This window comes from Rhinatrema bivittatum, chromosome 10 (genome assembly GCF_901001135.1).
Source record: "Rhinatrema bivittatum chromosome 10, aRhiBiv1.1, whole genome shotgun sequence".
Classification (NCBI taxonomy): domain Eukaryota; kingdom Metazoa; phylum Chordata; class Amphibia; order Gymnophiona; family Rhinatrematidae; genus Rhinatrema; species Rhinatrema bivittatum.
The window spans coordinates 111514549-111530395 of record NC_042624.1 but is presented as its reverse complement, the minus strand read 5'-3'; the positions used below and the strand labels follow the sequence as shown (position 1 = coordinate 111530395).

Here is a 15847-nt window from a genome sequence, read left to right as displayed (position 1 = left end):
GTGTAACTACAGCAAGGGTTATTTTTCCCTATATGCAACACCTTGCACTTGTCCACATTAAATTTCATCTGCCATTTGGATGTCCAATCTTCGTCTTGCAAGGTCCTCCTGTAATGTATCACAATCCGCTTGTGATTTAACTACTCTGAATAATTTTGTATCATCCGCAAATTTGATAACCTCACTCGTCGTATTCCTTTCCAGATCATTTATATATATATATTGAAAAGCACTGGTCCAAGTACAGATCCCTGAGGCACTCCACTGTTTACCCTTTTCCATTGAGAAAATTGACCATTTAACCCTACTCTGTTTCCTGTCGTTTAACCAGTTTGTAATCCACGAAAGGACATTGCCTCCTATCCCATGACTTTTTAGTTTTCTTAGAAGCCTCTCATGAGGGACTTTGTCAAACGCCTTCTGAAAATCCAAATACACTACATCTACCGGTTCACCTTTATCCACATGTTTATTAACCCCTTAAAAAAATGAAGCAGATTTGTTAGGCAAGACTTCCCTTGGGTAAATCCATGTTGACTGTGTTCCATTAAATCATGTCTTTCTATATGCTCTATGATTTTGATCTTGAGAATAGTTTCCACTATTTTTCCTGGGACTGAAGTCAGGCTTATTGGTCTATAGTTACCCGGATCACCCCTGGAGCCCTTTTTAAATATTGGGGTTACATTGGCCACCCTCCAGTCTTCAGGTACAATGGATGATTTTAATGATAGGTTACAAATTTTAACTAATAGATCAGAAATTTCATTTTTGAGTTCCTTCAGTATCCTAGGATGCATACCATCCGGTCCAGGTGATTTGCTACTCTTTAGTTTGTCAATCTGACCTACTACATCTTCCATGTTCACAGTGATTTCGTTCAATTCATCTGACTCAACACCCCTGAAAACCATCTCCGGAACTGGTATCTCCCCAACGTCCTCATTAGTAAACACGGAAGCAAATAATTAATTTAGTCTTTCTGCAATGGCCTTATCTTCCCTAAGAGCCCCTTTAACTCATCGGTCACCTAATGGTCCAACCGACTCCTTCACAGGTTTCTTGCTTCAGATATATTTTAAAAAGTTTTTATTATGAGTTTTTGCCTCTGTGGCCAACTTCATTTCAAATTCTCTCTTTGCCTGTCTTATCAATGATTTACACTTAACTTGACAATGTTTATGTTTTATCCTATTTTCTTCAGATGGATCCTTCTTCCAGTTTTTGAAGGATGTTTTTTTGGCTAAAATAGCTTCTTTCACCTCACCTTTTAACCAAGACGGTAATCGTTTTGCCTTCCTTCCACCTTTCTTAATGTGTGGAATACATATGGACTGCGCCTCTAGGATTGTATTTTTAAACAGTGTCCATGCCTGCTGAACACTTAACCTTTGCAGCTGCACCTTTCAGTTGTTTTCTAACTATTTTCTTCATTTTATCAAAGTTTCCCTTTTGAAAGTTTAGTGTTAGAGCTGCAGATTTACTTATTGTCCCCCTTCCAGTTATTAGTTTAAATTTGATCATGTTATGATCACTATTGCCAAGTGGCTCCACCACTATTACCTCTCTCACCAAATCCTGCGTTCCACTAAGAATTAAATCTAAAATAGCTCCCTCTCTTGTTGATTCCTGAAACAAGTGCTCCATGAAACAGTCATTTATTACATCCAGGAACTTTATATCTCTTGCAAGTCCTGATGTTACATTTACCCAGTCAACATTTGGATAATTGAAATCTCCCATTATTATTGCACTGCCAAATTGGTTTGCTTCCCTGACTTCTCTTAGCATTTCATCTTCTGTCTGACCATTTTGTCCAGGTGGACGGTAGTATACTCCTATCACTATGCTCTTACCCAACACACATGGGATTTCTACCCATATAGATTCTACTGAGCATTTAGTCTCTTGTATGATCTTTATCCTGTTGGACTCTATACCCTCCCGGACATAAAGTGCCACACCCCCACCAAGTTCATCCTCCCTATCATTGCGATATAATTTGTACCCTGATATAGCACTGACCCATTGGTTATCCTCCTTCCACCAAGTCTCTGTGATGCCAATTATGTCAATCTCATCATTTGCTGCTATACACGCTAACTCTCCCATCTTACTTCTTAGACTTCTGGCATTGGCATACAGAAATTTCAAAGTGCGTTTTTTTGTTTGTTTTAACAACCTGCTTTTCAGTTGTTAGGGATAATTCGGAAATCATTAGTTTTGGTGATTTTTTACATATAGGCACATGGACTACATTTGCTTTTATTGGAACCTCTCTGTTTGGATGCCCTAACTCTCCTGTTTCATTAGTATCCTTCAAGGATACATTTCTCCGAACCATGCACTGCTGAGTGACTGTCGGCTTTTCCCCTTGTTCTAGTTTAAAAGCTGCTCTATCTCCTTTTTGAAAGTTAGTGCCAGCAGCTTGGTTCCACTCTGGTTAAGGTGGAGCCCATCCTGTCGGAAAAGTCTCCCCCTTCCCCAAAAGTTTCCCTAGTTCCTTACAAAACTTAATCCCTCTTCCCTGCACCATCGACTCATCCACTCATTAAAACTGTGGATTTCTGCCTGCCTCTGGGGACCTGCACGTGGAACAGGAAGCATTTCAGAGAATGCCACCCTGGAGGTTCTAGATTTCAGCTTCCTACCTAAAATCCTAAATTTGGCTTCCAGAACCTCTCTCCCACATTTTCCTATGTCATTGGTGCCTACATGTACCACAACAGCCGGCTCCTCCCCAGCACTGTCTATAATCCTATCTAGGTGACGCATGAGGTCTGCAAGTTACCAGGCGGTCCTCACGTCTACCAGCCACCCTGCTATCTACATTTCTAATAATTGAATCACCAACTATGATGGCCGGCCTAACCTTTCCCTCCTGGGCAGTAGCCCTGGGAGACTTGTCCTCAGTGCGAGAGGACAATACATCACTTGGAGAGCAGGTCCTTGCTACAGGATCACTTTCTGCTACACCAGGGTGATGTTCTCCTACTGGGAGACCTTTCTGATCCAAGGCAGCACTAGGGCTGCCAGACTGGATTTGGGCCTTGGCTACTATGTCCCTGAAGGTCTCATCAACGTACCTCTGTCTGCCTCAGCTCCTCCAAGTCTGCTACTCTAGCCTCCAGAGATCGGACTCGTTCCCTGAGAGCCAGGAGCTCTTTGCACCAAATGCACATGTACAATCTCTCACCGGCGGGTAAAAAAATCATACATGTGACACTCAATGCAATAGCTGGAAAGCCCCCCTCTTGCTGCTGGACTGCTGCCTTCATCTTAGTTTTATTGAGTTCCTAGTTAAGTTTAGGATACTAAGGGAGTTGGAATGAGAGTACTTTAAATTTACAGGTGAATTTACTAATTAATCAGCTAGTGTCCTACAAGGGGATGATTAAACTTTCAATAAGGGCTGGTACAATAATATATCTCCCCTGCAGCTTTTGTTTTATGCCTCACTTAAAGCGTACTAACAGCGTCCATTTAAAAAAAGACCCATGTGACTGGTAACTAACCAATCAACAAGTTACACTGAAGAAACAACCAATCGACGACTGCCAAATATTATCCAATGGGAACAAAGTCACAATAATGTAGACCAATCAAGTGCTTCATTCATTTGAAACGGCGTCATGGAATTGAATATGAAGATCCAAAAAGCCTTGCGATAATTTAAAATAGATATTAAATCGTGCCTGCCCCCCCCCCCCCCCCCCCCCCCGGGACTAGCAGATGTTATTGTTCAATCACTGTCCAATTTGTTGCTGAAACGAGTGAGAACAGTCAACATAATGCTGCACCATTGGTGCCCCAAGTTTTCCTGTATGTAATCGAGAACGATGCTTGATTAATCTCATCTTTACTGCATGTGTGGTGGGCGTTGGTCCTGGGTCTTGGCCTAGGCATCAGGAGCCAGCCTCTGGGCCAGGTCCTGGGGTCGTGCCTGGTTCAAGGTCCAGGCTCCGGGCCCAGGCTTTCGCCTGCGTCTGGACTAGGGTTGCCAACTTTTCTATGGAGCAGGACCGTACACTTGGGGGGAGCGGGGAGGGGGGCAGATGGCTGCAGCCGCCCCATTCCCCCCCCCCCCCCCCTTTACTCCCTTTCAAATCGAGCATTGATTTCTTTTTTCCTGGGCAGATTCTGCCTGCCTGTCTTTGGGGCTCGGTTCAACTCTTCTCTTCCTCTGTGACTCCCAGGAGGGCAGCGCGAGGTAGCAACAAATGTGGCACAGCTGTGGGAGAGGCAGAGGAGGAGCCCCGAAAACAGGCAGGTGATTGGAGCGCTGCCAGGCTGCCACCACCGATTGGCTCCTGGCCTTGCCTGACCGGGTTTTACCCTTGTAACCGGACATTGCATAACAAGCTGCAAAACTGGGCTGTCCGGTCCAAAACCGGGCATTTGATCACCCTAGCCTGGACCTCAGCGTTGGATCCCCGACAGAGCAGGTAAGTGGGGGTCAATTTTTAGGGTCTCTGCCAAGGCAGACACCCCAGCATCGTGCTCGGGCTGTGGCCTAACGCCTTGGCGAGGCCCCAGCATCACGTTCGGGCTGAGGGTCCCTGCTTTTGGCCTCAGTTTGTTCCTCAGGCAAGGACGGAGCACTTTTTTTTTGTTGTTGTTGTTTTTGTTTTCAAAAAAATGTGAAAAATCAAACTAAATTTTGTCAGATTTTTAATTGTTTTGTTTCGAGAATGAAAGGAAATAGGAAGTTTTGCCTCATTTTCCTATACGGTTTCTCCCAAATGCCCCATTGCATTCTGGGGAGGGTCTCTTGCTAAGAAATCGCTACCATATCACAAGGACGACAAGAGAAATGGCAGAGGCTGTAATCTGAATAAGCAAAGGGAATTTAGAAAAAAAGGTGAGGTGAATAAAGTGAGGCCGCAGATATGGAGCCACACGCCCAGCCAGCCTGTCCAGATTCTTCATGCCCTGGTGCCCAGCTGATCTCTGACCTGTGCCCGTCGCACACTTCCATGAATTCTGTTCCCGTTTGTGTCTCCCCCCCATCTCCGGCGGGAGGACCTTCCATGCATCCCAGAAGAAATATTTTCTAACGCCGTCCTGAGTCTACTCAAATCATGATCTTAACTTTTTTTTTTTTTTTTTTTAGAAATTCCTTTCTACTGATAGTTTGTGTTTCTTGTGCATCTGCCTGTATCCTTTACAGTCATCTCTCTGGTAGGGATAAGTATCATTGTTATTTGATTTACCATCATTTAGTATTTAGATCTCTAAGGGGGGTCATTTTCCAAGCTCATCGCGTGCGATACCGAGATCGTCAGCCCCGGAAGAGGAGGAGGGGGCGGCAGCGGGGCTGACGCCGCGAAGACTTCGCCGAAAGGTACGCTGCGTTTTCGCTGCCAGTTTCGCGCCGAATAACTACACCTTTCACGGTGTAGTTATTCGGCGCGACGCCTGCAGCCATCGCACCGCGGAGGTGCGATCGCTGCCCGCTAGTGCAGGACCGCCCCAACCCCGTTACCGCGGGATTGAAAGAGCCCGGTGATATTAGTAAATCCAGCCCTGAGACTTGTAAGGGCGTTTTTCCCTGGACTGCCTCTGCCGGGCCTGTATCCTTTCGGAGAGAAGGCCTCCAGCGCTGGGCAGTTTTGTCTTTTTTAGATTTAGCTCACACCTCTTTCACTGTTAGCTCAAGGCAAGTTACATTCATTCTAGGGGAGGTTTCATCATTCTCGCCCCTCATTTTTCTGCCTGGGTGCGCCTCTCTCTCTCTCTGCATCCTCCTATTTTTCCCCCACTTTCTCTGCCTTGATATGGTTAGACCGGATTTCTTGGAGGGTGGCGGCAGGGGCCTCTCCTCCGCTGGATGTGCCCCGTCCCCATCACCTGGGGATTTCAGGAGCAGGTCGCACGCTGCCGCTGTCTTTCCAAGCCTCGGAAAAACCAGATTGTCAGGTTTCCCCGAAACCCGGCTCCAGGCAGAGCAGCCTCAAGCCCGGCAGAGAAGGTGGCACCAGGGGCCTTCCCGGTCCTGAGAATGATTTCCAAATCGAAAACAAGGGGGGAAAAAAATGAACTTAACTGCCCCTGCTTGTGTCCGAACTGCCCCCCTCGCCCCCGCTCCAAGAGCAGCTTTTCCTGGCTCCACGGGAAGCTCTCTCCAGAAAAACAGGGAAAGACTTGAAACGTCTGAGACGCGTTTCTTGTCTCTATAACGGGGGAGGGGGAGGGCTTTCTGTTTACTTTCACTTCCCAAAAGATCTGCGAATTCTTCCCCATTACAATTGACCCTAAAATGTAACCGAGGACGCCAGAGCTAGGAAAGGAAAGCAGCAGCAGACGATCAGAGGGGCAGAAGCTATGGCAGCAGAGATGCAGGAAACGCCAGCCAGCACCCCCCCTCCCCACCCCAGTCCTTGCCACCCGGAGCTGACCTGCTGTCCCCGATCGCGGGCTCCATCGCAGCCTGTGCGTGTGCGCGGTACCGGGGCGCGATGGGACTCCGCGCGGAGCCGGGCCGGAGCGGGCTGCGCTGGCCACTCATGTCCTAGGGAGGCGCAGCCCCGGGGATCTCCCGTCCGGTCGCCGAGCTCTCCGCCACCCTGTGACTGCTTCCTCTGCTGATTCACTCCTGCGGGGCGGGCAGAGCCTTGTGACCTTTCCCAGTGCGCCTGATCTTATAGCCTCTGGGTGTTGCTTTCAAGGGTGCGGTTGTGCTGTCGCGCAACCCGCGTTAGGCTGTAAGCTCTCCAGGGCAGGCACCTCCTCACAGTGACGGGTTTACCTGTGTGTGCCGTCGGCCTCACTTTAAGCCAGATTTATGTTTTCTCTCCATCACTGCCACCCTTAATCCCCGGCCATCGGCATTATTTGGGGGTTTCTAATGTGCAATGCTGCTTTTATGAAGGCAGGTACGATTAAGCAGGTCAGACTCCTGCCCGGAGCGTTGCACATGTTAGAAAGGAATCATTTCGTGCTTGGATCAGGAGAGAGAGAGCGAGCAGTGAGGAGCCGCCGGCCGGGGCCACGGATCCGCTCCGGATGGATCTGCAGGGGGCGAGCTCCCTTCCTGTCCGCTGTAAGGAGCGCCCAGGGCTGGATTTAGACGGTGCCAAGGGCAGCAGCTTCCGAAGGCTCCCCAAAACTGAGATCCCCCTGGAGACAAAGAAAACGCCCTTGCACCGTCCCTGCGAGCACCCCCCATGCGCCAGAGCCGGGCAGAGCTCGGTCCTGCAGCAGCGCGCGTGCGATGAAAGCAAGGCAGGCCCCGGGTAACGCGCGCCCCCTGTCTGCGCGCAGCTCCCATTTCCGATCTCTCTCTCTGCCCAGCAGGTGCTCCAGTTACACGGGTGAGCAAACACAGAGAAAGCTCCGGCAGGGATCGAAACTTCTCCTGCTAGATTAGCTTTTTTTTTTCTTTTTTAACTTCCTCAATTTTCCTCCCGCGCTAGGCAATTTGCAGCAGAAATAAGTAGCGGGAGTAGCCCTCAGGTCAGCAGCTTTCTCCGGCTCAGCAGTGTGGTGAGTGGGTTGTTGTTGTTGGTTTGTTTTTTCCTTTCACCCTGACTTTAATGAATTCTGGCTCCTGGAGTCCTGATTTCGCTGAGAAAAGCCGGAATGCCAGGTCCCAGAATTCGGCCTCATCACTGCTGCAGTAGCAGTGCTACTCTCATTCCTTTCTATAGCGCTACAAGAGTACCCAGTGCTTTAACAGGTGGCACATTAGAGACGGCCCCTGCTCCCTGGCGACTCGAGACAGACAGACAGACACACAAAACTAATAAGTGTTTGGGGAGAACCAGGCAGCAGATGTAAAGTCCCAAATAGCTGGGCTTTAATTAAACACAGGCACCACTTTAATTGCGCAAAACAGCAAGAAATTAGGTTTTTGCCTCCCAATCTAGATAAGACTAGGGAGTAGCCACTGCACAATGGCAGCATGGGATCTATTTAGCATTTTGCCAGGTACTTGTGACCTGGACTGGTCACTGTTGGAAACGGGATACTGGGCTCCATGGATCCTTGGACTGACTCAGGATGGCAAGTCTTATGTTCTTAATAGGGAGGGGTGGGAATCCAGGCTGGACCAGTTTTCTCTTATCAGCCTCCTTAGGAACCATCCAAGTCTCCTGTACAGCAACCAAACACTTAAAAGTCCACACAACAGCAAATACCTGTCGAAAACCCTCTTAGCTTATGCTTTGTCCACCGTGTGCACTGTCAGCTCCAGCCTTGCTCATAGCTACTGACTTGCAAAGATTTCTTCCAGACCTGCATTCACGCCTTTAACAGATGCGCAGTCTGTTTTAACTGTGTGACAGTGAATTACCTCTGCAGAGATGTTCTCACCTCTTTTTTTTTTTTTTTTAGTCAGGGGAAAGAAGACAGTGATAGCGCCTCTGAACATATCGCTGGCTCGACCACATCTGGAATATTGTGACCAGGTCTGGACCACAGAGCAGAAGCAGTGCAGAGTCTGCACATAAGCCCCAATTGTTAAGGATGCAAACATCACGCTCTGGAGGAGAGGGGAGGCAGAACAGAGACATTCAGAAACCTCCAAGGCAGGACAGGCCAGCAGACGTTACGGGGGAAAAAAAAGTGTCATGATATTGATCGTGGACAATATGGACCAACACCAGAACCTGGGAATTATCTTCGTTGGTGTCCATTCTGTACCCTGTAATTTATCACTATGATGTGCCTTTTCTCCCGCTTTCCTTTTATTTTACCATTTTGAGAGTAATTTTCAAAGTCTGCAGCGCTCTGACCACAGAGATGGGATTTTGGAAAATTGTGCAGGGTGGACAGGTGTTCTTCAGGCGGGGGCAGGGGGCCTTGTGTTCCATGCAGACTTTTGCATCCTTCGTGCACAAACTCTGCCCGCGCGTCAGCAGGTGGAAATGTGTGCAGACAGTTTTGGTGGTTTAATATTCAAAGGGAAAGCAAGCTGGCACTTTCCCTTTGAAAATTGGTGTAAAGTCTGTGGGTTAAGAGTACCATTGCAGGCGGTTACAAAGTTACCCCCTTTATGATTGTTTGGGCAACGCATGCACGCACTGTCATGCCAGCAGCGCTTCCCGACACCGAATCTGCATGAAGCCGAGTGGGGCAGGACTCAAGTAATTATTTTCTGACGGAAGAGGGTGGTGGATGTGCCTGGGATAAGCACAGAGGCTCCTTCACTATGAGAGTAAAGCTGGAGCTCATGCAGCCCGGAAAGGAAAGCAGACAGACAGACAGTCTTTATCTGCCCTCATAGTCTCTCTTTCTATATCTGGCTACTGCCTTCATTGTGCGTCTGTAAAAATGACTTAACATTAAACATTACTAAATCTGTTAAACAAGACTTTTTTATGTATTGGATCTAGCAGAAGATGCAAACTGGAAGTACAGAGCAGGTTTTAAGAAACACGAACACTCCTGTACCTTTTCCTCACTCTTTTGTCGTATTTTTCTACGTTTCTCTTCTTTTTTTCTAAATTCTTTATTTCAAGTCTTTTCATGGCATAATACAACAAGTTTAAACAATGGACAAAGAAGATCTAGGCAGAACAACCGAGTGACAAGGCATAAGCTATGGAATATGACAGTGACAATGTAAGAACGTATCTAGCTCAATGAGTCATTCATTCCCTCCTTTAACCAAAAAAGTAAGTTGACCATTGCAGGAGAAATTATAAAACTGATGACACAACCCCCAGATTTGTTCATATTTAAATCTCTTCCCACCCAGAGCATAGCCAAGCTTTTCTAGGTCCGCAGTATGAGAATCTGGGACATCCAGTAATTCAGGCATGGATTAAACTTCCAATAAGTAGCAATAGTAAAACATGCTGCCAGCAATAGCTGACCTACCAAGGGCCTATATTTTGCTGGAACAAGTGAACTTTCCCAGCGGCCAAGCAGACCAAATAGAGGTCTGAGGTGTGTGGAGAATCCCAAACTATCAGCTGTCTCCTGTGCAACTTGGGACCAGAATTACTGGACACCTTGGCAATACCATCGCATATGGAGGTAGGTACCTATTGCACCACAACCCTTTCAGCAGGACGGAGTTGCATCTGGAAGCATTTTTGCAAAAAAGGAGAGAGTTTGGTACAGCAGTTTAACAATGAGCTCCACACGCCTAAGGCATAGAGAGCTTTGACAAGCAAAGGCCCAAATAGACCTCCACATCTTGAAGTCTAAGTGAATGTCAAGATCCTTATTCCAAGCCTCAATTAAGGAGGGGGGAGTCTTAGTGCTATACTTAGCCAAAAGTATTCCTGGGTAAAGTATAGTGATAACTTTAGAGAAAGCTTCCACAGTGATTAAATACGTTTCCATACCTTTTAAGGGCTCAAGTAGTTTCATTAAGTCAAAGAGACCGCAGCCGTAAATTGTAAGAGCAGGATTCAGGATAAAGATCAAACTCACTCTCAAGCTCTAAAAATGTCTGAAAACCGCTCTCCTCCCACAGCTTAACAATAAAAAACAGACCCTTATTTCTCTATTCTCTAAAGACGGTAAGAAGGCACAATCTGAGATAAAGGTTATTAGCACAGAGCAGGGCAATGGGAGAAAGTAGCTCCAGCTTGCCACCAATGAATGTCCAGACCTGCTTCCAGACCCGCAGCATATGCACTGGGATGGGCCTGTCCCTGCACACTCTCTGGTAATTAGGCACATCTGGAGGGAGAAAAGGAAGTACAGACCCGTTTGCCACATCTGTCTGCTCCTTTTCCAGCTCCAGCCAGGAGATCTCTCTGCCAGAAAGCCAGTATTTCACACATGCCAAGCGAGCCGCCCAGTAGTATAACTGCAAGTTTGGCAGGGCCATTCCTCCCTGTCTAGTGGGCAACCGCAGTCTCAACCGAATCCTCGCTGGTCTGTGCTGCCAAATATTAATAGAGCTATGCAAATCAAGAAAAACCCTCACCGGTACGTTACAAAGCAAATGGTTGAAATAAAGCAGCTTGGGAAGAATATTCACATTAAGTAAATTGGTCCTGCTGCCATGAGACACAGAAATTCTCCCAGGCAAGAAGATCTTGTTTAATCTTTCCAATTAAAGCTCTATAGGTTTTCAGTTCTCTAGGAACGTAAATGTCCAGGTATTTAAAATCTTCCCTCACCTCCCAGAAACAGGAAACAGTTCATTTTATAACCAGATAGGGAGTCAAATACGTGCAAAACTTCCAGGGGCCGGCCCCAAGTGTTGCAAAACAGTCAGATAAACAAGCAAGTCATCTGCAAAAAAAGCGAGATCTTATGATCCTGCCCACTAAGCCAAAAGCCATGTACATCTGGGTGATTCCTGCTAACGACTGCCAGTGGTTCAATAGCCAAATCAAAGAGCAATGGTGATAGCAGACACTCCTGCTGGGTACCACGTGGGATGCTGAAAACCCCCCAGAAAGAGAGTTATTAATAACATAGAAACATAGAAATGACGGCAGAAAAAGACCAATCGGCCCATCTAGTCTGCCCAGCAAGCTTCGACTCTTATTTTCCCATACTTATCTGTTTCACCAACCACCAACTTCAGGGCTCTTGTTGGTAACTGTTTGATTCAAATTTCCTGCCATCTCCTGTTATTGATGCAGAGAGAAATTTATTTATTTGTTTTTCTACACCAATGTTCATCGGACATATCACACCGGTTTACAGTGTAACGGAGGAGCCTATTAATGTAGACTTCTTGTTTTACATTGAAACATTGTAACATTTTAGATTGAACTTTTTTTGGAGTTGCATCAAAGGTGAGCATAAGGCTTATGGTTAAGGGTTGTAACCGCCGCATCAAGCAAGCTACCCTGATGCTTGTTCACCCAGACTGCACAGATTGATGCCTTGTTGGATGATGTCTGAATGCAAATCCTGTTTTCCTCACTTCCCCCTACCGTTGAAGTAGATAGCAACTCTGTATATGCTTTCAAAGTGATGAATCAGGCTTAATTGGTTTAGGGTATAACCGCCGTAATAAGCAGCTACCCCCACGATTGTTTACCCAAATTGTGAAGTTCAGTCCTTGTTGGTTGTTGCCTGAATGTAAATCCTGTTTTCTACTTTTTCCCCCCTGCCATAGAAGCAGAGAGCAGCACTGTATATGTATTCAAAGTGATGTATCAGGCTTAATTGATTTAGGGTAGTAACCACCATAATAAGCAAGCTATCCCCACACTTATTTGTTTACCCAGATTATGAAGTTTAGTCCTAGCTGGTTGTTGTCTGAATGCTAATCCTCTTTTCCACATTACCCCCTGCCATAGAAGCAGAGAGCAATGCTGTGTATGCATTTAAGTGATGTATCAGGCTTAATTGGTTTAGGGTAGTAACCGCCGTAATAAGAAAGCTACCCCCACATTTATTTATTTACCCAGATTGTGAAGTTCAGTCCTTTTTGGTTGTTATCTGAATGCAAATCCTCTTTTCCACATTTCCATTTGCCGTTGAAGCAGAGAGCAATTTTGGGGTTGCATTAACCGTGCAAGGGATTTTTTTTGAGTAAGGGTAGTAATCACCAGGTAGTAAACATTTCAGCAAGCCACCCCCATGGCTCTACTCTTCATTCCCATCCTCTTGCCTTTATGGATCCACAGAGTTTATCCCACGCCGCTTTGAAATCTTTCACAGTTTTAGTCTTCACCACTTCCTCCGAGCTTTGGGGCTTGTGTGCATACACAAATCCAAGTGATGAACCCAACTGGAAACCCCACTCACTGCAGTACTGCAAACATGATAGCCCATGACAGCCTATCAAAGGCTTTTTCAGCATCTAATGATGCCAGCAGGCCCATAATACCCCTCTTTCTGGCAAGATGCAAGATATCAAACAGTCGCTTAGTCTTGTTAATGGATAGCCTACCTTTATCCAAGCCAGTTTGGTCATCGTGCATCAAAGTCGGAAGCACCTTTTCAAAATGCAACTGCAACACTTTAGCAAGGATTTTCAAATTTGAATTTAATAAAGAGATAGGTCTGCACGAACAACAATCTTGAGCGTCTTTCCCTGCCTTCAGTAAAAGAAAAATAACCGCATTTGTCAACCTCCGAGACCTGGGCCCGTCACCCCAATGACATAAAGCGGTACAAGGAAAGCGGCCACCTCTGCTAGGTATTTCTGTAAGAAATCAACAGAGCACCCGTCTCGGCCAGGACACTTCCCACGTGGCAGCGCTTAACCGCTGCCTGCATTTCTAGGGAGGAAAGAGGTACCACTAGGAGCTCCTGTTGTGTCTCACTTAGCATGGGCAAGGACAATGAGAAGAGAAAATCCGAAATAGCAGAATCTGCTGCTGGGACCTCTTCCGAGTATAGATCTGAGAAATATCTAACAAACACCTCCTCAGCCTCTTGAGGAGCAGAAACTGTTACGTCGGCCAAGTTCTTAACTGCCACAATAGTGGACCTGCATGTGCCAACAAAAACCCCGGTCAATCATCTTGCTCGTAAAATTGAACTAATCTCTAATGACTATAGTTCTTTTTGCTTTCCTTCCAGCAGTTTCAGCGCTTTGGCAAAGCAATCTCTCTTCTTCTGGGCTTCTAATTCTCTAATTACAGTTAACAACTCATTAACCCACTCTTTCCCTGTTTTTGAAGATAACTAGATTACTCAATTATCTTCCCATGAAGGAAAGCTTTAAAAGCTTCCCACTGGAGCATCAGGGAGTAATCATCCACTGGATTGTGAAAATCAACTCAAACTCAACCACAGCATCTTTTAATAGTGTCGGGAATTCCTTGCTCCCAAAAGAGACGTATTAAGTCTGTAGCAAAAGACCTTTGGTCTGGGCAGATTGGTAAGTAGAAACAGACCTCACAGGATGATGATCTGATAACTCAGAGCTCATAATCACAGTGTCATACAGAAGAGCTAGCATGTTAGAAGTGCACAGAAAATAGTCTATTCTACTATACATGTAATGTCTGGGAGAGTAAACTGTGTATTCTTTCTCCTTTGAGTGCTGAACTCTCCATATGTCCTACTAACTGAAAAGTGTCAATCAAGGACTGAATAGGAGATGAGCCAGAACGTACCAGCCTAGACTGTTACGTCTTGTTCACTTGGGGATCCAGAAAGATGTTCCCGTTGCCTCCCGTGCATAAATTCTTAAAGCCAAAGTGAGTTATTCTATCTGTAAGCATCTGGTGAAATTCTGACTGGTCAAAGTTGGGGCCATACATGTTGACCAGAGTAAAGTCAAGAGAAGACCTTGAACAATCCAGGATTACCGTATATACCTGCCACCCGTGTCAAGCAAGAGAACAGTGTTCTGTGAGGGGCAGATTTTTATCAATGGATATGCAAACACCTCTACTTCTCGAGGAGTAGAGCGAGTCCGACCAATACGCTCTCGATTTTTCATGTTCATTATTGGTTAGGTGCGTCTCCTAAAGTAGCAGAATGTGAATTTTATAAAACTAGGAGATGTTACCATTAAAGAAAAGCCCAGCTGATGAAAGGAAAGTACAAGAGCCGGATAACAGCATGTCACATTGTCTAGTAAAACGTGTTGCCTTAGCACAGTTAAGTATTTCCTTCACCAGTCATCCATTTTCTTCGTATGACTTTTAACCCCCACCTTTAACTAACCCAAGAACCCCTCAATCCCAACCCATTAACAACCCCCATAACGCAGTCGTATCTGTCAGACCCGTACCCCCTCAGGTGAGATAACCATGGAGGATCCGAGGCGACCCTCCTCATGTTCTAATTTTTTGTGCGGCTTCCCATATCCCCCAGGTGCCCCCCCCCCCCCCAACATCAACATGAAATCCTAGTCCCACCCGTCCCCAAGACCATCAGGGCAATGACCAAGGTGAGCCACCCGAAGCTCTGAACAATGACCTCCACCTCCTCCCTACCAACCCACATTCTTCTGAAACTCCACTAGGACTTCACAATACAAACACAAAAAATACAGCAAGGAACGCACATTAAAAGGGAAACATATGGACCCCAAATCTAAGGAGTGCAGTCCACAGCAAAGAAAAATCACAGAAAAAGAAAGCCAGTGGATCAGGAGGAAAATCAGCACTGAGCTCCAGAAGCCCTCAGTCCGCAGTGACACTAACAACGTTGAAGTGAAAACGGGCCAGAAGCGCAGCGCGGCCATCCTGGGCACTGCACACAACGGAAGAGAACTACTGACCCGGACGAACCACAGACAGCCAACCCGTCCTGTGCATAAGAAAGAGGCTCCGAGATGGCCATTCTTAGTATGAAAAGAGTCTTCCAGATCAGGCTGGCCAGAGGTTAAACAAGTGTGTAATATCAGAGCCCTTAAATACAAAACCCGAAAAGGAAAACCAAAAGTGGCTGTACAGCGATGGTGAGTAGAGTCTAAATCCGCCAACAACTGGACCTCCACACATGCGAACCAGTGCGCCCCAGCAGAAGCCTCCACCGACACGCACACAGAATTTAAAAAAGGGCAAAATGAAACCAATCGGCTGCAAGCACACGAAGCCTTTAGGCCTCAGCCATGCGCTCAGTACTGCACTTCTGCAGCCAAGCCTCAGCTGCCTTTACGGTGTTAAGAATCGCCGTTGATCCATTGGCAGTAGAGCACGGCGTATTTATTGCTTCGCTGTTGCAAAGCGTGTTTGGCATTTAAGAGCGCCTGCCTCTTGCGCTGTATCTCAGTGGAAAATAAAGATGCAGTTGCCCCTGAAAAGTGAGACCCTGTGCTTCTCTCACCGCGTTCATAATCAGCCGCTTGTCCGAGAAATTATGCAACTTAACAGTAGCAGCTCGGGGACGAGCACCCACCACAGGCCCTTCCACAGCGAACAGAAATATTTGTTATGCAGTTTTACTTTTTTCCCAGCAGCCTCGACATATTCCTCCCCTTCACCTTTGAGTCTCACAATGCCACTGTTGCACTTCCTCCTGT

General features: G+C 46.5%; 1 protein-coding gene across 1 annotated transcript in view; it reads right to left on the bottom strand.

Annotated features, from left to right (window-relative positions):
* The window catches only part of TTC39A (tetratricopeptide repeat domain 39A), a 116481-nt gene extending 109941 nt beyond the window's left edge, over positions 1-6540 (bottom strand). The window contains exon 1 of the mRNA XM_029617872.1: positions 6399-6540. Within this exon, the coding sequence (XP_029473732.1) occupies positions 6399-6508 (110 nt within the window). The 5' untranslated portion in view covers positions 6509-6540. The remainder of the gene's footprint in view (positions 1-6398) is intronic.
* Between the last annotated feature and the right edge of the window lie 9307 nt (positions 6541-15847).